Genomic DNA, 24,585 nt, shown 5'->3' with positions numbered 1-24,585 from the left:
TTCATATTAAATTTAAGCTAAAAGTAAGGGTAACAACCACCAGTACTATTGTGATAACGAAAGTGACTTCCCTTTGCCCAGAATATCATCATTAAATTGTCTATACTATCAACACTACCAGACCTAATGTCATGTGGTCTGGTAAGAGAATTTATGGAAATGACATGACGTCGAACATGAATAACGTCATTATGCATGTATGTAATTAATGAGAGAAAATGATTGGTTGCCCCCTCTACCGTAAGAATACTTTATTGTTTCAGTGTAAACCAAACCAAAACGAGTTACACATTTAATTGATTTTGAATATTATAAATTCGAAATTTTTAATTTAAGCTAAATTATTTTATTATGATGCTTTCACTGCAATCTATGAAAGAATAATACATATCAAGAGTTCCAAAACTAAAATGGTCCCGTAAATCGTACTAAACAACATTCGAAAGAAAATTATGGCCTGTTCCGAAAGCTTTCTTTCGTATTCCAAACGAAAGAAAATTGATTTTTGTTCTTTTATTTCGAAAGGCAAGTCACTTCATATTTTGTTGTCGAGTAATAAACGAACATATACAATAAGTGTCAAGAAAAAAGTAAAAGCATTGTTAACATTTCAATGAATTCTCAGGCCAAAAATTTAAAAATACTCATTTTTAATAATCAATGTATTCTCATACAAACGAATCGAACTTTCAAAAATAGAAAAACCCAAATTCATTCGAATTCGAGTGACTGCCTTTCTTTCGAACTGGTTTTCGTTCGATATACAGGAACAGGGCATTAATCTATCGAATTCGCATTAATTTGTGTTTTTGTTTATGACTTGTTCCTCTATTGCGAACGAAAGGTTTCTGTCGCATTCCAAAAGTTGATTTTGGTTCCTCTATTTCGAAGGGAACGTCGCCTCATATTTTGTTATCGAGTAGGAATCGCGCGTATATATTGCTAACAATTGAATAAATTCTCAGATCAAACAAATTGAAAAATCTCGTAGTTAAGTTATTCTCATACAAACGAAACAAACTTCAAAAATAGAGAAACTCAAACTTAGGAGTTAGAGTTTTTTTTTAATGGGATTTCGTTCGATATACAGGAACAGGGCATTTGTTATATTCTTAAAGTTCTTTTTGTTTGTAAGAGGATATATTGGTTTTCAAAAATGGGTATTCTTAAAATGTTGGCTTCTCAGGCCAAATCAATTTTTGAAAGTGATTTTGCTGTCGAGTAGGTGTCGAACCGCAGATCAAGATATGTATGGACATCAATTCACAGCACTGTAGAATGTCTGCACACCGTAGATGTCGCTTTTCCTGCTGTAGAAGATTTTTAATTTGTCTTTAATTTGTTTTCTTTTTTTTGATAAAACACCGATTTTGTAAAAAAATATAAAATTCTGTACCTCCACACCTTTTTTAATGCTAGGATATTTCGGTGACGATCTTGACCATTTCAATGATGGAATTCTCTCCCAGCCAGCTCTGGCTGAGGTTACTGGGGTAGTTCGCTAGATGTTCCGTTATCTTCGTCTGGTCAGTTGACTGAATCATTGTTCCTTGGGATCAGTTTAATTTTCCATAATGGCCGACATTGTTTTATGTCATCCTACTTCGTTATGATCCAATGTGCTATACAATTTGGTAGCATTGTTTTTAGAACAATGGTTACAATATCTACCTCGCATGAAAAGGGTCCTGGACCAATCCCAGTCTCGATAGAACCCAAAAAAATTTTTTTTTTTCAGTAGTGGTTTATCCCCTGATTGTATTAAAATTTCGTATTATGTATTAAAATTTCGGCAATAAATGCTATATACAAACGAATTCGGCTACGAAAAGGGGATCCCTTTATCTGATTCAATCACGAAATTAATTTATACAATTAATTTATTAATTGCAATTTCTTAATTTATTAATTACAATTTCTTCTGCAATTAGAAATAAAAAATAATGATTGAAAATTAAGTGTTAATTAAATAGTGATCGGAATATGTTCCTCATGCTATATTTCATTTATTCTGAATTACAGTGAAATCTCTCAAACCTGGATATTATAAAAAGCGGACATCTCACAATAGTGGACAATTTTTGTAAATCGTTTTCTATATTGTCACATTAAAATGAACCTCCCATATGTTGGCAAAAATTTAGGGGACCGAGGTGCACACTTCCGAGAGATTTCACTGTATTTGAAATATGAAATGTTTACAAAGGCAACAAAACAAAAGACTAAAGCTCATCGTCCCCTGGATACGTTTAATTCTCTACGAGGAAATTTCACCTTAAATGTTAATTGTTATTAATGATTTAATTACCATTGCATTATATTTTTCGAATTTCAAGGTAGAAGGAATTTTACTCCATACCCAAGTCAGTCGTTCCCTAGGCAAACAATTCAATGTTTAGACTGGTCTTCACTTGTACTCTCATTGACTGCAACAATGTATAAAGTCTGTTATAGCACCGCATATTTATTGTGTTTGTTTCTCTAGCTTTACCAACGCCGATGAAGTTAAAATGCCGTTCGAAGAACGAAATGAATGAGCCACTAATAGAAATGGTGTGTTATTACAACAGAAATAGTACGACTTCGACGTTGATGTCGGCGTTAGCTACGATGGCGACAGATACGAAAAACATAAACAAAAGTTCGTTGAACGTGAAAAATACTTTTTCACATTGGTTTTAGATACATTGTGTGAGTGTAGTGAATGGAATAGCACAAGTGGGCTCCAGTGCTGCCGCTACTACTTCAATCGAAGTATTTTTCTTCATTTTCACAAAATTTACTTCGTCACTCCTTCTTCCAAAAATCTGCTTCACTTTTTGTTCTGCTTAAAATTTTTAATTTTTTTATTTTTTTTTTTACGATGAACATAGCGGTTTTAATCATTGAATTATTAACCGATGTGGACCAATTTTTGCATAGGTGTTAGAGACCATATACTTACACCATGTACCAAATTTCAGCCGGATCGGATGAAATTTGGTTCTCTTAGAGGCTCCGCAAGCCAAATCGGGGGATCAGTTTATATGGGGGCTATATATAATTATGGACCGATGTGGACCAATTTTTACATGATTGTTAGAGATCATATGCTGAAACCATGTACCAAATTTCAGCTGGATCGAATGAAATTTGCTTCTCTTAGAGTCCCCGCAAGCTAAATTTGAGGGTCCTATACGTAAAAGTGGACCGATATGGCCCATTTGCAATACCATCCGACCTACATCAATAACAACTACTTGTGCCAAGTTTCAAGTCGATAGCTTCTTTCGTTCGGAAGTTAGCGTGATTTCAACAGACGCACGGACGGACGGACATGCTCAGATCGACTCAGAATTTCACCCAGAATATATATACTTTATTGGGTCTGAGAGCAATATTTCGATGTGTCACAAACGGAATGACAAAGTTAATATACCCCCATCCTATGGTGGAGGGTATAATAAAATGAATTCTATTGTTTTGTTTTCAAAAATGTATGCTACTTCAATTTTATTCAATCTACTCCACTTTTTTCCAAAATCTACTTCACTCAATTTTTCACTAGCGGCAGCACTGGTGGGCTCTTGTCTTTTGAGAGAAAATTTCTCTGCTAACCAGTGTGACCATTTTAGCATTTTTGCTATTAAATTTAGCATTTTTTTGTATTTAGCCGTCAAATATTCATTTAGCATTGTTTTTAGCTTTTTCCAACCTAATTCAGTATTTTTAGCATTATTCGGCCCACAAAATTTCAAACTTGACAGTACTTGTTCTCTTCATTTTTATGTAAATAGCGGCTTGAAACCCATAGTGTAACATATCAATCGTCTCATAAGCAGACTTAGCGATGTCCGTATGTTTGTCATATATTTTTGTGTTGAAAATATAGGCAGTAATTTACGTAGAATTGTCCTCAAATTTAGCAAAGTTTCGTACTCCAAATTGCAATCAATTAAAAAAATTATTGGTTTTTGACATAAAATTCAATCAATGTTTTAATTGAATCAATTAAAAATTTAATTAATTTCGAGAGAACAATCAAATAACTATTTTATTGATTCAGTTAAATAATTAATTGATGTTGGCAGTAAATTTCAATCAAAAATTAATACAGCAATCCCTCGATTTACGTCGCCTCGGTTTACGTTGTTTCCATTTACGTCGTTAAATTTTATGTTCCGATTCGGCCATTTTTTCCCCAACTTTACCAGAAACGCCTTCCATAAGTGAAATAAGTACCAAGGATGATGACATCGAAAAATTTATTTCTGAAATTCTTACCGAAAATTCGTCAAATTCTGATTGATATTGTATATATAACGCAATTGTCAAAGTGGAGATGTTTTTTTATATGTATATAACGTAACGTTTTTTCATTTGTTTATGAACTTAATTTTTAAACCCTGATATTTTTGAATAATGAATTATTATTTTTTGATTATATGTTTGCTTTATGTAATACGATCAATAACAACTAAAGGATGAAATAAAACTATATAAATCACTATCTTCCTTATCATAATAACCATATCAGCATATTCCTTCTAATATGTAGATGCGCTTAGATTTCCAATAAATCAGCAGTCTGTAAGCTAAATTAGTTTTTCTGAGAGTAAACAGAATATTTAGAACTTATTTGTGTTCAATTAAAGTTAAGTTGAATTCTTACGGCGTTTTCGTTTCACGAAAGATATGTTGCCTTGGTGTTACACTACTTTTGTCCTAATTGTATTTCGGCCCAAATTATAGTGGCATTCCAAAGTTATTGTTAATTAGTAATATTGTGAGGAATACAGACCCAAAAGCTATGACAGTGTCCTTAATATTTTGCAATCAATTTCGAGAATGTTCCACCTTTTTTACCAATCGCCATTAGTTCCAATTTTCAGATTTATAATCTTCTTTTTCCGTTGTAGTATTTTAGCATAAAAAAGTTAAAATTATTCATTAAAAATATTAATACTATATCTAAATTGTCTTTCCTCAAATGCCTGGTTGTGGTGTGGCAGTGTTTCCAGGTTCTGATTTTTTTTATAAACCGAATTTTCACTTACATATATATTTTGTACACCTTTAATTAGTTTGCTTTGTCTACTTTTAAAATTGAAATACATATATTATTATTTGATTTTCTTCTTTTTTTAAAATCTGTCACTGCATGATTCAACTTTGGAAAACCATTTTGTACCTATTTAGGATTTTTTCTTAATATTAGAGCGAAGGTTCATCAATTAGCTGGCAACACTGGGTTGTGGGTATGCCTGATTTTCGAGAGCAACAAAGAGAGCGAAAGAAAAGCAGATTCCACAAGGAGAGTGCAATTTCGGAGATTGGCAATATGGCCAATTTACAAAATTAAGTTGCCAGTTGTGTTATTCTCGAATAACAAAATGTAAATGTGGAAGATTTTTTTTTGTATACAGCCAACCATGACATTAATGTGGAGTCATCGTTGCACTAATCGCTGTTAAATAAATCTCAGCAAAAAGCAACACACGCACTCATACATATCTACACCCTAAATTAATAATGTGCTAAGACAGATTCGTAGATTTCCAATTTCATATATTATTTTGTTTTTTATATTTGCTTCAGGCATCCAAAATACGAAACCAGAAATTTTCAATAATTTCCAGGGACCGTAAATAACTGTTATCCCGAGTCATCGAGAGTCAACGGAGACCTATACTGTCATATACCAATAGATTCATCTCGGAAAGCTCTTTCAGTATCTATGGTGATATTAAAAAAACGCTCCCAACTCCAAAGTTAACGGTTATTTTTCAACGTAAAAATAAAAGTTCATAAATAAAACTCTTTTTAGGAGTTTTATTTTTTCGTTCAGAAAATAATACTCTTTTTTGGAGTTTTATTTTTTTCTTCAGAAAATAATACTCTTTTTTGGAGTTTTATTTTTTTCTTCGGAAAATAAAACTCTTTTCAGGAGTTTTATTTTTTCCGTCTCGTTTATGCTTGTTGATCAAATGCCGCTTTAAATTGCTAATATGGTCACCGTTAAAAACGCTTTTACGCAGCCGGCATACATTTGCATTATCGACTTTTTCGTAAAAATCACGAGAAGTATTATCATAATTGCGACCCATATTCATGATTATAGATTATGCAGTGTGGCAGACAAACGATGTGCTTAAACCATCAAATGAAATACTTAGTGACAATAAATTTGGCGAACATAGCAAGGCCTACTTCCAAAAATGAGTTTTATTTAAGACGGAAAAAATAAAACTCCTATAGAGTTTTATTTTCTGAAGAAAAAAATAAAACTCCAAAAAAGAGTATCATTTTCTGAAGGAAAAAATAAAACTCATAAAAAGAGTTTTATTTATGACGGATAAATAAAACTCTCTTTTTAACAGTTTCATTCGAGTTTTTATTTTTTTTAGTCACAAAATAACGATTAAAAAATAACTTTTTTTACAGCACTTATAACCGTTACGGTCCCTGATAATTTCTTATCAAAAAAGATCTTAAAAAATTTTTTTGTCGCATATTATGTTAGCCAAAATCTACATTTAACAGCACAAAGAAACAATTCATAGTCGACTTAGGAAGCTGATTCAATTATCCATTGGAAGGAGTCTATGTAGATGTTGAGCTCTATGATGGTGTATAGGATAATTAATGACGATATTCCCGCTCATAACTAATATGTAGTTTGATTTCTTTAAAATTAAAAAAAAAAAAAAAAAAAAAAAAAAAAAGTAGAGATTTGCAAATTCGAACAGTCGGCTTTTGTTCGATTATGGTGAAATTGTAAGACTGTCTATGCAGGTTAATTTAGAAAATGGACGTCGACGTAAGAATCAAGATTTGTCGGCCGATAATTCCGGCCTCTTTTTACGGAAGTCTTAACGCAAACGAAACACAACACTCATATTTTTATTCTTGTTGATAAGTTGGCCGGTCGGAGGCAAATCGGAGTGCATCACACCTAGATATTTGAAGAAAACTGTCAACATTGTCTTGATTTTTTGGCACGACGATTTTATGATTCTAATTATTTCCTTTACGACTGTGAACCATAGACAAAAATTTCGGTCCATGAAAATAATATATTAGATCAGGTTGCCATAGTAAGACTTTTTATATTCAAGCAGGTCAAGTTCGAAAATGACCATGGTTTAAAAATCAAGATTTGTAGGCCGAATGGATTTCCCACGTATCATATGTAACATTGTATGATGGGATCATGGTTGTCACTCGAGCACAAAATAATCTACTACAATTTAGAGAACATTTTACCAAAAAACCACCAGGCAAAAAATCGTATTCACCCTTATTCCTGAAGTCGCCCTCGCTCTCGCCGTCGCTTTTTGTCGTCTGTCGCTTTTAATGCGCTTTACAGACTATCAGTTATTCCGGATGGAATGTCGGTGTTTGTAAAGAATCTTATAGTGTGTCGGATCGATACGACTTGTCGGCGATGACTAAATAATCGGTAAATGTGTTATCGATCCCATAAACATGCAGTAGTATCGATTATGCCTTTGGACTTAACTTATAATGTGCACAATATATGGGATATGTTCGACACGAGCACTGTCGTCCGGAATAACTGATAGTCTGTAAAGCGCATAAGTCGTCTCGTTATTCATTTGGTATTCCTGCGAAGTGGCGACGGCGACGATTACTTTTTGTACCAATTACAATACTCGGTAATAAAAGGCCGATATCACCAGAAAACAATCAGCTGATGTGCCAAAAAAAGAATTTTAATTTTTTCGGTTTAAAATATTTTTATTTCTGACGCAATTCTAAGTCGGAAAATCAAGAAAAAATATTTAATTTGACGCGGAAAAAATGTGGATATATATTCGAGGACAATTAAAGCTTCCAAAACTACAAAAATGGCGACGACGCTGAGATCAATGGCACAAGGATCATCGTGAAAGAAAACAATCAGCTGATATGCAAAACTGAATTTTAATTATTTGCGTTTAAAATGCTGTTTGTTTGTAATCCAATGTTGACTTGAAAAATCAAAATAAAAGATAAATTTGACCCGGGAAATGATTTAGATATCTACATTAGGACAATAACAAAATCCGGCATATACAATTGGAACGACGTTGACATTATGTGCCCAAGGATCATTCAAAGTTCGTGAATGACATATTTGTTATCTAAATAAAATATATTGGCCTTGAAGGGTTTTTATTAAAAATAAATGGAATTGAAAATCAACACGTTTACTTTAATTGTACAGTGTTCTTTTCTATGATGTGAATGTGATGACCATAACTGCTAATATACTGATTTTTTCCCATTTTTTGTAATTGTTGAAGATTAGTCACTTTACCTCTTACCAATTTCCATTTTTTACATTTATTTTTCAATTGTTCGATTAATAAAGTCTAAAAAACTTCTTCAAAAATTAAACACTAAACTCGTCGCTGGTAAATGTAAAGGCGACAAAAAGCGACGATGTTGGCGATACCAGGAATACCAATTTTCTTCGATAGCAGAATATATCGACGAACGGCATACCAATTAGTGGCGACTGATGAAAAGCGACGGCGAGGGCGACTTCAGGAATAAGGGCGTTTTTGAAAAATCTTGTCAAAATTTTATTTCTATAGAAAATTTTGTCAAAATTTTATCTCTATAGAAAATTTTGTCAAAATTTTATTTCTATAGAAAATTTTGTCAAAATTTTATTTCTATAGAATATTTTGTCAAAAGCCGGCTATCATAAACCTTTTTTCGGAAGGTTCAAGTGTGGTTCACCTTGGGTTTATTGAACTGCCTGATAATTTGTTGATAGTTTTGCTGCAAGTAGAGGATGCTGATGAGGAATGTGGTAATTCCGAAACGTGCGTCCATCCAACCACCTTGCAGTCTATAGGGCTTTGCCCAAATAAATTTGACAAACATTCTTTTCCTCTGTTGGTTAAGCTACACTTGTAGTGTAGTCAATACATGGTTTTAAGCTGAAATCAAAAATAGCAACAATGATTAAAGAAAGAAACCAAAAATAACAAAACAAAAACAATTTTATTTCTATAGAAAATTTTGTCAAAATTTTATTTCTATAGAATATTTTGTCAAAATTTTATTTCTATAGAAAATGTTGTTAAAATTTTATTTCTATAGAAAATTTTGTCTAAATTTTATTTCTATAGAAAATTTTGTCAAAATTTTATTTCTATAGAAAATTTTATCACAATTTTATTTCTATAGAAAATTTTGTCACAATTTTATTTCTATAGAAAATTTTGTCAAAATTTTATTTCTATAGAAAATTTTGTCAAAATTTTATTTCTATAGAAAATTTCAAATTATGGGTGGGATACGTTCAATGAATCTCCGCATTGTCTTCAGAACAAATGTAGGCTTCGATTTGGTATACTATGGAATATTATAGCCCATTCACATTAGGCTCGAAATCTACTAAAAGTGGATTTGAATCTACTTTGACTTACTAACTTTTAACTATAGCCGATAAGTTTAGCAATTTCATCACATTACATTTCTAAACTTTAAAGCGTTTGATTCACCCAACTTTTTTTCCTTTTTGTTTTTCCTTTTTCAGCTTTTAAACATATTTAGGAGTATTTGAATGTCAAGATGAGTTACAATCAGAAACCGCCTGGTTCCGGTAGCAGTGGCATGGGTGGAGGTGGCGCTGGCGGTGGTGGACCGCCCAATGGTCCAAATAATATGCCACAAGTAGCAAAAACATTTGCAGGCATTCAACAACAGATGCAAAATCTAGTTCACGGACAAAATCCATTGCCGCCAACATCGCAGGCGGACATCAATGCGTTTCTTCAACAACAACGTATACAGAATATGCTTAAACAGCAGCAACAGTTTTTACAATTTCAACAACACATGCACCAGCAGCAGCAACAACATCAGCAACAACAGCAGCAGCAACATCATAATATGGGCGGAAGTGGAGTTAGTGGCGGGATGGCCATGGGTGGCGTGCCTGGTGGCGGTGGACCAAATGCAGGTGGTGGTGGGGAGCCATTGGCTTTAACGCGTACTCCAGGTGCGACAGAGTTATTAAATAAAACCTACCAGCAGCAAGCAAATGGCAACCCAGCAGCAAATTCCACTTTTAATCAGCTGCAACAAACATTGCAAGCATTGCCATCCAATTTTGTGCAGCAATTGCAGGCCTTCCAGTATCAGATACAAGCTAAGCAAATGCAACACCAACAACAACATGGGGCGGGCAATGCTCAATTAGGTGGCCATGTGGGACAACAACAGGGTGCTCTACCTCAAGGGGTTCCACCTCCATCTACTACAACAGCAATGTCGCATCAACAGCAACATCAGCAACAAAAACACCACCAACAGCAACAAAATGCAGCTGCATTGTCGACAGCGGCGGCTGTACAACAATTTCAGCAACGCTATTTAACCGCAGCTGCCCAAGCTGCTGTTAGTGGCAACAAACATGGCACTGCTGCGTCAGCTCCACCACCGCCTTTAACTAATCAAATGAAACCCCCAAATCTACCACCCACTACTCAAATTACGTCTGCTTCAGCTTCGAATGCAGGAGGAAGCCTAATTACTCCGTTGGGTTCATCGGCTCATCAAAAGGCGACTGGGGGAAATGTGGGCACCTCGGCAGGTGGTTCTTCGAATAAGCACTCTGCTGCCCAACCAACACCACCATCCATATCGTTAACACCAGCAAAAGCACCCGCAACAGCTCCCAGTGCTGCACACCAACAGAACAAGTTTACGCCACCAAATAATTCTGGGAACAAAAATCCATCAGCATCTTCGCATGCAGGCCATGGCCAAAACATGCAAAAACCCTATGGCGGTGGAGGAAACAACGTATACAACAACGCCGCTAGCCCAGCAAAGGCTGGATCCGGGGGCACAAGTGTTGATGGAGCTACGGGAGCCGCTCTAAAATCCCCACAATCAACACCAGTCCAGTTGACAAAACAAACGCCCGTGGCAGCTACCACAGCAACTTCGGCCAATAAGGTTGTGGCTACCACTGTAGCACCACCGACGGCACCAACAACTATAGCAACCGCCGTGACGACTGCAACTGCATCTCCTCTCCAGAAAACGACGACCACACAATCGTCACCTATTTCTACTAGCGCCACAACCACCACAACAACTGCTCCGCCTCAACAGCCTACGGCTATTCCTCCCACTAGTCCTTTAAAAACATCACCACCTCCGCCGCCGTCAACGTCACAAGCGAAGTCCGTCGCAGCAACACCCGCTGCCTTAGCACCAACACCTACGCCATCAAGTACACCAGCAACGATGACAACAAAGCCAGCAGTAGCTTCTGAAAAAGAGCAGACGAAGTCTGCAGTAGAACAAAATAATACAAATTCCAAGGAATCGTCTAATACAATTGTTGCTTCCGAGTCACCCAAGAAGGACGTAGTGAAGCCGTTAGAAGATAAAACAGTTGAAGCTGTTCCGAGTAAGCCCCCAACCGAGGACGGAACAAAGGGAGCAAAATCCAATGTAGCACCAACAGTAACAGAAACAGCAAAACCGATTGAGGAAAAGAAGGATACAAAAGAAGTTGTTAACGAAGCAAAATCGGAAAAAGTTGAAATCGATGGCAATAAAGATAATGACGTAAAGACGTCCTCTGCGGAAACTCTAAAGAAAGCATCTGAAAAGAAGGTATGTACTAATGGGTTCCTTTGATTTGAAATTAAAACATATTTTTTACATATAGGAAGTAACGGCAGTTGCCCAAGAGAGTACGCCAAAAGCTGAAAAATCAATACCTACCATAGATACTGATGCATCTTCAACAGCAAAAACAACTCCCACTACAGATGTCTCTATCGAAAAGGCTGCAAAAACAGACGAATCCCTTACTGAACAAAAGGCACCAGAAGTTCAAGTGGAATCAGAAAAGCTAAACGTGGGAAAAGTAGCCGAAAATAATACAACTGAAACGAAGGTTGGAAAGAGCAAAGAAGAAACCGCGGAAAAAATTAAGAAGACAAACGAGGACAATGCACCAGCTCAGGTTGAAAAAATGACAGAGCAGAAGAAGCCCAAGGCCGATGTGGTGGATACTACCAAGCCGGACATAGCTGACACAAAGAAATCCGACAAAATTGAGTCCACACCAGTACAGGAATCAAAGAATAAATCTCCTGCCAAGGATTCAAACAGCAAAGTAGTCGAAAAACCTGCTGAGGCAAAAATGACGTTGTCATCATTTAGTACAGAAGGACCTGAAGCCTACACCACCAAGGAAATTCCAAAGGAAAAGGAGCAATTGAAAGTCTCGGCCTCTAAATCTCCAACTAAGCCCGATATAGTAAGTACTGTTAAAACTTCTAGTGCCAATACAGAAGCTCCGGTGGTCAAATCCAATGATGCCAGCAAGGAATCGGGGGAAACAGTTGCTGTCACTTCTGCTTCCTCTATCACACCTGTGAAGAAACAAGTACGTGCTATAAAGCCAGTAAAAACAAAACAAACTGCTAACAAAACGCCATCAAGCGAAAGCAAAACTCCCGAAAAACCATTCGAAGAGAAGCCTACTCCCGCAAGGACAAAACGCAAATCAAAAACTGAGTTAGAAGTTATCGACTCTGCTCCTTCTACGCCTAGAGACGATGATGCAGACCGCAAATCCAAACGACATCGCCTTAAAACGATACTCTACCAAAGTCCACTTCCTGAATTGGCATTTATTACAAAATTATCGGCCAGTGAGGCATCTAACTCGCCCAAGCCCATGTCTAATGAGGACCGTTTGATTGTTTTCTATAAGAACGAGTACATGGCTGTACGTAACGCAGAAGGTACTTTCTATCTGTGTCAGACTATGCAAAATGTGTATCGTACTTCTCCGCGTATCAGCATTCGCTGGTTATCAGAGGATCCCAAGGACAGTAGTGTATATATACCAGATTTCTATGACCATACCGATATTGAATGTGTGCTAACTACCGTTGAACTGAAACGTATCGATAAGGGTCATATGCGTTTGCCGAAAACAGAAAGAGCGCGCATTGAAAGTATACTCAAAAAAGCTATAGATGTTGAAAAAGGTTTAGTCCCTAGACCCGAATTAACTGAGGAAAATCCAGATGGACGTAAGTACTTCAATCTTTTTCACATTAAGGAAACTAACATCTTCACTCTTTTGTTTTGGTTACTATTTCAGTTGATATTTCCCTGTTCAAGGATGAATCTCAAATTGAAAAGAAATCTTTATCAGTTGCTGATGGTGAGACTGGAACTCCAATGGGAGCAACAGGTAGTAGAAAATCACGCAAAACAAATACATCATCGATAGCAAAACCTGCAGCACAAACACCATCTACATCTAAATCGGCCCAAAAGCGTAAGCGCGCCAGTGGACCAGCATCTGATGCCAATTCATCAGGTTCTCGCAAATCTCCAGCTAAAAAACGGAAAACTATAGTTAAGCGAAAGAAGAAGAAATCAAGTACGAGCGACGAAGAAGATGACGAAGAAACATCGGATGAGTTTGAATCCGATACAGAGTATAAACCAACACAGAAACGCACTTCGGTCAATGCTAGTGCGTCAAAAACCACACCACGTGCACAAAGATCACCTTTGGCTAAAGCTAGAGCAGCTTCACCAATTACACCAACAACATCTAGAACTAAAAATGTACCTCAAAAGGTAAGAGGAAATTAGTAGAACATCGTTGACGTCACATTTAGTATGTCTTTAAAATTTAATTTCATTCGCGCCAGTGCAACATTTACGTGGATATAATTTTGCACACTGGACATTGCAATGATCTACAGTTTGAACTAGAATCTTTATTGTTTTGAAGTCGGGACAATGATCTCAACGAAGAACCAATCGAAAAATATGTTTAAAAACCATAGTAATCTTAGAAATAGTTGGTTACTTTTCGCAGAAAAAAGTTTTGAAGCTTTCAAATCGAAGCGATTACTAGATCAGACATACACAATTACTTTTGCATAAGTTTCCAAATGCAGATTCTTTTTAACCATGGTACACAAGGGGCAAGTGTGGTGAAAAAATCTGATATACGTTCTTGAAAAGTTTACAGACTGTAGCCCTCGATGTAATGATGTTGACTTAAAGCTATATCGAAAATAACCTAGGATACGTACGATTATCTTAGGACTATACCGAAATCTACCTAGGAATGTACGATAAGGGTTTGATTTAGGACATTTTTCACAGACGTTTAAAGCTCGTAAGCATTGTCACTTTCTCATTTTCGCCTTTCTAATTGGAATTCTCTTTCATCTCGAGTATGTTTACTTCAGGTATAATTTCATATTTTCATTGGGAAGTAGGAGAGTCATTACCATTATTTTCCCCGAATTCGTTTGTATTCACAGAAAAAATTTTCACGAAAATTTGTCCAATTAAAGTCTTAATTGAGTTTTAAAAAATATTCAATTAAAAATTTAATTGATTGAACAAATTTTTTATTTATTTTATTTTTTTTATTTATTTATTTCAACTTTATTAGTAACATAGCCTCATAGAGGCCCTATTCGTTACAAAATATATTATTGGTTAAACTTCAAATATTTCTTAAACACTAATAATAATAATTAAAAATTAAATAAATATGATATCTATAACGTATCTCTATATCCTACTGACAAATCAATTTTACCTTAAAAAAATGTAATGAGACCGGTAATGTAAACTACTAAGTTTCTAAAAGTAAAAATAATAACAATGATAATAAAAATACAAACAAAAATTTTGATTACATGACACTAAATTATTAAACTAATAAAAAATTGAAAAAAAAAACAATTAAATCATTAATAAAATAAAACTAAAAATTTAAAAATTTATTTAAAAAATTATTGGGCATAAATAACAATTGTGTACATTAAAGAATTATGGCAATTACTTTTGAAGATAATGAATTTAATTATATTTGTACTAATACTTTTACCGATTTAATGAATTGATTTTATTTATTATTAATCCCAGATAACAACTACTAAAAAAACATGAGATATCAATTACAAATCATTAAGAATAAGGTATTCTTGGAGTTTACTTTTATATGTTTTCGAGTTGCAATTAAATAGTTTCAAAAAGAGGGGTAGGCGGTTGTATGTACGGGCGATTCTCACTTGGAATGATCTTTCTAATACAGATGTTAGTTTCGGAATCATAATCTGCGGATTCCTCGACGATTTGGAGAAGGTAAATAAATCTGCTAAAAATCTTGGTGAACCAGATTTAGTGGCCCTATAAAACAACAACAAACTTCTCATACAAATATACTCTTCAAAAGTACAACCCAGAAAATCAAGAACATAATGCGATATATGCTGATACCACTTAACATCAAACACATAACGCAAAACACGATGAAATAGAAGACGTTAATTGAAATAAAAATTAATCACAAAAATTAATAGTATTAATTAATTTTTTGATTGACTTTCAATTAGTTTTTAATTGATACAATCATGTCTGTGATTGAAGACATTTCAATTAAAAAGTTAATTGGATCAATTAATTTCGTGATTGAAAAAAATTTTGTGTGTTAGACAGACTATACAAGACCTTTTTGCTTCTAATGTTAAGACTATTAGCTGCCGAAAATCTCTTTTTTTTACTAAATTTAAAAGCATAAGTTATTTCTCCTTACTAAGTGAAATCGGAGCTTTTTACCAGAACAAAGACTGCCCCATAATCGAAACCCTATACATACATACCTCATTCACATTTCACTTTCAAAATCTACTTTGACCAGATTTCAACTGTAATTTGCCTTACAAGAAATGTATTTTGAATCCACTTTTAGTAGATTTGGAGACCAATGTGAAGCGAGATCTGAAAATGGATCAACTCCTTTGCTGAACTGATTATATAAGGTAATAGCAGTATTTTTTGCATGCTTCGAAATTTTTCGAGACTTTTGGAAAAATCTCTTTGCGATTGGATAGGTTGAATGACTATACCATACCGGCTCAACAGTTTACGTTTACTAGGGTAACTTGTAGGGTGATTGTCGGTTGGCTGTATCGACATGAAAAGCCGAGGAAAACATAAAGATCCAATTATATATTAATTGAAATTGCTTCAATCAATAAAATGATGGCAATAATCACAGATAGCAATTGATAGCATTAAGATATCGATTTAGCGAATTATGTATATTGTAGAGATAATAATTTACGAAATCAAACACCACTTGTGATGTTTTCTTTTTTGAAAAAAAAATGTATGGCAATCATTTAACCATTCGTTTTGTCCTTAAAGATTGTACATTTAAAATGTTGCCAGCTACCTAAAACAATGATACCTTTCGAACGGGCGGAAAAGGAACAAATAGGATCAACTTAAAATGAGCACAAAATAATAATAATAAAATTTAAACAACATTCTCCTGTGTTCCTTTTCTCTGTCCAATACATTTCATTGGCATAAAATAGGGATTTTCATTCATTCAAGTCACCATCATTCATTTATTCAAGTCGCCATTAAAAGCTTTTTTAGGACAATTGCAGCACTTTCGTTTTTCGGTAGTGCTTAAAATTCTCTAAATTTGCCATTGTGCGAGGTAGAATTTACCAACATATTTTACAAGAAAATAAAAGAACTCCATTAGTTTCGAATTATTGCTGTATGTTATTTTAAAGAAGAGGTTGTAATCTAAATATGCAATAAATATTGATGGACACTGAAATGCATTTGTATAAACATCTTTAACAATCAATGAAAAATACGCAATTTTGACTCTATAGTTGATTCAGATTTTTTTTTTTTGGGATTTTATCACATTCTGACAAATATTATAGACCAAACAGCGCTTATTTTCGTTATTTGGTAACAATTCTATAATTCCACAAAAAAAAATATTTTTTGTCTTCAATCACGAAATTAATTGGTCCATTTAATTTTTAATTGAAATGCCAGAAATGATAGTATCAATTAAACAATTTATTGATCCAATTACAAAATTAATTGATATTATTAATTTTTGTGATTGATTTTTGTTTCAATTAAAAAAGTTGTTGAATCAATTAAACTTTTAAAAAAGTATTTTTTTAAAACTCAAGGCTTTATTTGAAAATTTTTCGTGAAATTTTTTTCTGTGCAGAACCACCGATGTTGTTTTTCACTCAAAAAACAACATCGGTAGAACAAATTGCAACTACAACTCTTAATTAATTAAATAATTGTTCGTGTAGCATCATTGATTGTTAATCTATGCCCTGAAATAAGTTTCGTACAACTTTTATATATGTTTTATTTTAAACTGAATACTACTAAATAAACTATTTTAATCGTCTAGAATACCGCCACACCCACTTCCACACCTTTACCGTCTACATCAAAGGCTTCACGCGGTGAGCGAGCTGCTAAAAGGAAGTCTCTAGCAGATTCCGGTTCATCGGAAGAATCAACACCAGCCAAAAGACCAGCAACATCCTCAGCAAAATCTGCAATTAAATCTAAGAGTAAGTCGAAAAAGTAAAAACAAAAAAAGAGGTCATATGTGCTATATAAAAAAAGAAGAGCTTGTTACCATTTCAAAGAATCATTTCATTATTTATTCTATGGCGAGACCTAATGATTACTTATTAAGAGTATATCATAGGCCAGCCTTGAAAATTATCATAAATCCACCTTACCTTCTCTCCTACAAAGGTTTGAAAAATGTTGTTAGTTACCACTCTCTTGTGAAAAGAAAAGATGGTGTAAACATACTAAAGAAATTATGGGCAGCCAGTTAGTATCAATTTTAAGATATTTGAGTTACCATAGAAACAAGCTTTTAGGAATTGTCCTCTTAATTGGGGATTTGCTACACTCACCATATCCTTTGATCTATGTCATTATACCCATTAAGGAAGACATCATCATAATTTCTCTCAAACCACCACAACTACATCAATAACGCCTTCATTTTATGAATCCATACATAACCACACACACAAACACACATGAAAAAAAAACATTCAAATTCTCCGAATTCGTAATATGAAAGCAATAATTTTGTTCTTTGAACATTGTGTGTAAATATTTTCAGCAAATGAAAATGTTTCATTGGAGGAAACTATTTCTGTAAATAAAAGCAACAGTGATAGTGAAACTTCCGAGTCAACCCAAACAACAACTACAACAACACCGAACACCTCCAAACCTGCCTCATCAATCAATGCTGCAAATAGCAATGATGATGGTGGTGGTGGTTGTCCTGCTGCTACCACTGCAGCTGCCGCCGCAATGGATGATGGCAATCGTCTTTCACGATGTCGAAAGTAGACTATTAAGAGGCATTCATATACCACACAATACAAAGCATAATCTAAAATTGTAGAAGCAACAACTTAATTGATATGAAAGTAGAACTAAAAAAAAAAACAAAACACCAGGTAAACTTTCTTCCTTTGTTTTTTTCAATTGGTATGCCTAAGTTTCTGCGGATTTATGTGAAATGTGTTTTACTTTTTTTGATCGCAACAATAGAAGAAACTGAAATCGCAACAAAGTCTAAAAATAAAATATACCTAGTTTAGGATTGACCTTATGAATTAATTTGTAATATTCCTCCTTATTTTTTCACCAAGTATATGTACTTTTATTATAGCTGCAAAGAAAAAAAACAAGTTCTGTGTAATATTTCTCTCATTTATATATTTTTTAAGAAAGAAACGGCTGCATATATACCATATATCATGCTATACAAAATGTACGACGTTTAAGTGCGTATCTATTTTTTATGCAATTTGGTTTAATTTTTTTTAAATATTTAATAACAATCGATGTAAATGTAAGCTATTATTTTTGTATGTTAGAAATTGTTTCGTTGTGCATTTAATGTACATTTTTTGTGTATGAAACGAAATATTTGTGAAAAATACCACCCCCTTAGCTATACCACTATACCAGAAAAAGAAAAAAAAATAAAAGAAACGAAAATCATTCACCAATAAGTAAGAATTTTATTATTCTATATATGTAATTATCATGCTTTTTTCTTCTTATTTTTTATATATTTTCCATTTATATGTGTACTTTTCCATTGTAAGAGATTCAAGGACAAATTGAGAGTGCAACTATTTGTGTAAATCTGAGAAAGGAGAAAGTATACTTACTATTCCCAAAAAAGTAATTTTTGATCGACTAAAATGGTGACTTTTATTTATTGAGTTTGATACTGTTTTGAAGGCAGAGTCTTACTTCTATTCACTAATTCTAGTTTGGTTGTGTAGATCATCTTTAACCCGATTTCTAACGAACAAGTATAAAAGAGCTTTAAGGTCCGATATTCGTCAGCATTAAGTCGTCAGATATGAATTGAAGATAAATTCAAACTGCCTGGTGTGCTGCTGTTTTTTCAGTTTCAACATGTTTTCTATATATTTATAAGAGTACATTTAAATGTAATATATTTATGTCCATGTTCTTTATTTCGATTTAAACTACTTAGAATAATAGTTTTTATCAAATAATTTTCAAAAATTGCACTATGTTTGACATATATTTATAAAATATAACATGTTTTCTTACTACCTTTCAAGGTATTTTGAGTTTGGGATAAAATTAAAAAATATTGATGGCCGACATTCTCTAAAACCATTCTCGAAAAATCACTCTGATTTAAAAACAGGACATTTATTTATATATTTAGAAATTTATTTAAATATTTAAACATGTATTTAAATATTTTATTAAATTGTCGGATTCGAAATACGAATCGACCATAAGAGCATGGACATTATTATTTTTTAGTGAAAATAACCCAAGTCACATATCTCTGAATAACAGCCAGTAAATAAATTGATGCAATTAATCAACCATAGAAATGATAGTATCAATCACCAATGCCAATTCAAAAAAATTAATTGATTTAGTTATTTTGGTGATGTATTTTTTGTACAAATTTATATATTGAATTCATTCATTATTTTAATCATTTCTTTATTGTCTCGATTTTCTAATTCGATCCACCAATTTCGAATCTAAAAATATTTTAAATTTATCCAATATTTCGGATCCACTCGATGGCCGGCATATTTTTTTTTTGAATATGATTGGCTAAAATCTGTATGGCACCTTTATCCATCCTAAATAAAACCATACTATATTGCATAGTTTTTACTAGTTTGATATTTGATTTAGAAAAATAATGGGAAATCTCCAGCGATTAAAGCGAAAACATAAGATCATCACTCTCTGTCAAAGGTCTTTATCGTCCAGCAAACACTCACAGTTGGAAAAAAAAATTTTATGTTTCAAGCATGTCTAAACATCTTGTAAAGTAACCTCATTTTCTTGTGTATATATTATTAATTAACGGTTGTTTCAATTTTTTCAAACAATCATAATTTTGTTATTTTCTATTATATTTTTTTTTGTGTAAAATACTGAATAAAATATTTTATTTTTGAAAACAAAAAAAAAATCCTATAAAAAAATGCTCTCTATTTTTTGTAATTATTTATTGACAAACTATTGGTGAGTGATTAACCTGTTCAAACGTAAAACTCCATATAAAATATATTTTGTATTTTTTTTTTACAACATTTAACTTTTTTGTTTTGTTTGTTTAATAATAAATCCATTTAATTTTAAGTTTGAAGAAAACTAAAAAAAATAACCATAAAATTGGCAAATTGTATCTTTCCCCAGCCACTGACAATTTATAGTATAAACAAAAATTCTTTTGTTGTATCATTAGGGAGAAGATAAAGTTAAAAAAAAAATTAAAAACAATTATATATCCCTGTTCTTTTGTTTTCTTTTCGATTATAAGTTTAAAATAAATTTAATTTCGTATTAAAAAACAACGGCCGCAACAACAACAAACATGACATTAAAAATATACATTTTAATTTTTAAAATTGCATTATAATTATAATAATATGAGAAAACAATAAAACTCTATAAACATATTAACAAGAAAGCAAAAAAAAAAATCTTGAATAAATCTAAGATTTTCATTAATACAATTAACAAATATGCATATACAATTAAAATTCAAATAAATATTTAAGCAGAAACGATCCAAATGTGTTTCCCTATTTAACCCCTCTTAAGGTTGATCAATATATTTATTTTTCAAAAAGAACAATGTAAGTAGATTTGCATTTTCTATTTTTAACGTTTACGAACGTTTCTCAAAATTATTTAGCGTTTTATTGCAACAAACAAAATTATTTTCAAAAAAATCGGTCTCGAATTGGCTTCGGCGTGATGAGGCCGATTGATTACTAGCTTAATGTTGATTTCAAGATATATTCAGTTAGTTTTAAGACAATTTTAATTTTAAAAATATGATTTTTCACATATATATAGATAAAGGCGTGGCAATATTTTCATAAAATTGTCGATAAATCCTTATTTAGATAATTCAAAATTAAATACATTACTCTTCTACGACGATCTGTTGTCGATTTTATTGTCCATGTAAAATTCTAATCTAAAAAAAATCTGTGATGTCAAACGATCGGATTTAGAATGTTGGAAGTCCTGCAAAGGTAATATGTTAAAGAAAATCCCCTTCGGTCGATCAGTGCCTTTTTTGCCAATCATCGTATTCGATTTCGACATTGGCCAAAAACGCCACTTCGGTTGAGCTCTAAATGCTATATCCGTTTTTTTTTTTTTAAATTCCGCAACCTTCCGAACCAATAGAAATATCGATTTGAATATTTATGTACACTCTTTGTCATATTGATGATAAAGCATTACAATTTTAACGTCGTACCGTTTGTCTGCCCGAGTGAGTAGAGATATCCAGACCGCTTCTTTTGTCAGCATATTAGAGGAGATTGTATATGGACGTAGATAACCTAAGTCCATAATCGTATAAAGTCTATTGGGATCGAACGACAAAATTTTGCTAAACTAGTACTAAAATAGATGAAAATGCCGAATCCGAAAATTTTCGTTTTTTTCTCAATGGTACTGGAAACCGATGGACTCTCGCCCATAAGAATTATTTTATTTACACATTGTTTCTGAGAGTCTATCGCACAGTGGTTCCAAATAGCATTTTTTGGAAATAATTCTGCAACTTTTGAATGGATAAAGATAGCAACACAACTGGTGAAACAGTGAATTTCTGTCCTCCTAGGTCCTTCTAGCTCGGTAATTTGCGAGAGTCCATCGCACAGTGGTTCCAAATAGCATTTTTTGGAAATAATTGTGCAACTTTTGAACGGATAAGGATAGCAATATAACTGGCGAAATAGTGAATTTCTGTCCTTCTAGGCACTTCTATGTCAGTAATTTGTAAACATGAAAGTTGAGCAACTCTCAACGTCTATAGATCCACAAGGGACCCACAAACTTTCAAACATTGAGGAAAACACCTCAACTTTAACACAAAAATTATATTATTTTGAAAAAATATATATTTAAAAACACTGTGCATCGCTTGTAGTTGTACAACAAAAATTCCATTGAATTCCCTATACGGATTTGAATGATAAAGATCTATTAAAGAAAAGTTTAAAAATTACGACTAAACGGGATGATCTATTAATATGAAGAATATAATATAAAATGGACCGATAAAGATAAATTTGAGCTTGTACATAAACAGTACAGATACATGGTTTAAAATAACACGTTATTGATGGGAACTATATCGGATATTTGGTCCAATTCTAATTTCAATATAAATATTTATAACATTCAGAAAAATTCTTAGCGGTCGGTACTAAGTTCGATTAACCCTTTGACTACCAATGTCCACTTAGGAGGACATTCGAAAACTACAACAAACTTTATTTCCCCATTTAGTTTCGATTTATTTCTCAATGTTATTTTAAAGTAGATACTTTAATCTAAATAAACAAGTTATAAATATTTCCCATATTGCATTTTTAATGCATTTTTATAAACTTTAACAATAAATGAAAAATAAGACATTTTTAGACTATTTTTCTACAAATTGACATTCATACAAGAACTTTAGCCGAAATTTTTCCGGGTGTGGCCATTTGGTCTCATTTCAAGAATCATATTCTCAGAACAAACTTATAAAGAACTATTTGAGGTAGGTCCTCAAAATTACAATTTATTCCACATGCTGTTAGAACAAATAAAAAAAAATAAAAAAAAAATAATACAGTGTTTTAGGTTTATTTCGTTAGTGAAAGGGTTAAAGAAAGAAAACGTTTAGTAGATTCTCTGGATGATCACAGGAAAGGCACATTGTCATTCCTTTTCAGTTTTGATCCTCATCTGAGAATTACGAACATAGTACCGAGCTTTAAAAAAGAGATTTGATTTGCTATCATCCGAAGTATTAGCTCCACCTTCACCAAAAGAACAATACAATTTGTTAAACACTTTGGACAGGTGTTTCTGCGTATAATAGGAATTATAAATAATTAACAAATGGTAATAATTCTGGAAATTGTTTTTTATATTATTCGAAAGATACAAATGACATAGGTTCTTCGATACTGCAGTAAAAATCAAATCGCCATACGTTGGAAATAGAGAAAATATGAAATGATAAAGCATTACACAATTCTTAACTTAGTTTCAAATGGGTAATATGCATTGATATAAAAACGAGTAGAAAATAATAAGGAATACTATTTATAAATATAACAAAGAACAAATGCTAATAAAGTATATTTAAATATAAGAAAATCCCGCAAAACGTGTGTGTTCGTAAACAAAAAACGAATCAATAAATTGAATGAAAATCGTACATTTTTAACAAGGATCAAAAATATGTAGGCATTTCATTGAAACTTAAATATAAAATTTATTTAAAAAGGCAGCTACGTAAAAAATCGTCGAATAAAAGAACAAAAACTAAAATAAACCAAAATTAATAAAAAAGAAAAACAATAAACTGGAATTCCAAATAATGTTGAAACAAATTATTGGCTTTATTGTGAATGTTTTGTCCATGCATATAAATACTCCCTGCATTGATTCAAAATTAAAAAGAAAAAAGTTTATAACATGTTGTTTTTTAATATAAATTAAAGAAGAAAAAACAAGCCATTTTTAAATCTGTATTGTATTTGTGGAATAGAAATGATCGAAACAAGATCATAATATTGAAAATATTAGCAATATTAAGACGGAATAAAAAATGAAAAATTCTAATGTATCTCCCTAACGTTCTTGTATACTTTAGTTGTCTTTAATTATACAAAAAATTTATCATACCTTCTCACACCCCCCCCCCAAAACAAAACTTAACATATTCATAATATAAAATATTTAAAATTAGTAAAACCATAAAAAACTGCTACAGCAAAGGAGTAATAACATTATAAAAAAAAAAAAACAAACAAAACTGAAAGATAGAAAGAAAATGAAGAAAATCATATGTATGTAAGAATTTAAGTTAAATCGATATAAGTGAACAAAAAATTACAGAAGAGAAAAAGAATAAAATTCACATTTTGAAATTCAAAACTAATTAATTGTTTTTTTTCTCATGTTTTTTTTTTTTTTTTTTTTGAAAATTTCAGTTTCAAAAACCCTGGAATTTACGCTTTTCCAAAGACGGTACAAGCTACTCTTTCGCACATGGTAAAGTAAGAAAGTTGTGTCAAATCGTTTCTAAATGGCAACAATTTGCCAGTGTATTTACTGCAAAAGGTGTAGTATATTTTTTATAATTGCAATTATACGCGC

The 24,585-nt window shown here is 32.6% G+C and overlaps 1 protein-coding gene across 1 annotated transcript in view; it reads left to right on the top strand.

The window, feature by feature from the left end:
• Positions 1-24,367, top strand: part of LOC142230468 (uncharacterized) — a 33,850-nt gene extending 9,483 nt beyond the window's left edge. Inside the window, exons 2-6 of the mRNA XM_075301105.1 lie at positions 9,536-11,631; positions 11,687-13,067; positions 13,139-13,626; positions 17,258-17,423; positions 17,996-24,367. Of these exons, the coding sequence (XP_075157220.1) occupies positions 9,571-11,631; positions 11,687-13,067; positions 13,139-13,626; positions 17,258-17,423; positions 17,996-18,231 (4,332 nt within the window). The 5' untranslated portion in view covers positions 9,536-9,570 and the 3' untranslated portion in view covers positions 18,232-24,367. The remainder of the gene's footprint in view (positions 1-9,535; positions 11,632-11,686; positions 13,068-13,138; positions 13,627-17,257; positions 17,424-17,995) is intronic.
• Positions 24,368-24,585: the final 218 nt, after the last annotated feature.

This window comes from Haematobia irritans, chromosome 3, assembly GCF_050003625.1.
Source record: "Haematobia irritans isolate KBUSLIRL chromosome 3, ASM5000362v1, whole genome shotgun sequence".
Taxonomy (NCBI): domain Eukaryota; kingdom Metazoa; phylum Arthropoda; class Insecta; order Diptera; family Muscidae; genus Haematobia; species Haematobia irritans.
Note: the sequence above shows the minus strand (reverse complement) of the source record. Positions and strands in the feature narration are given on the sequence as shown.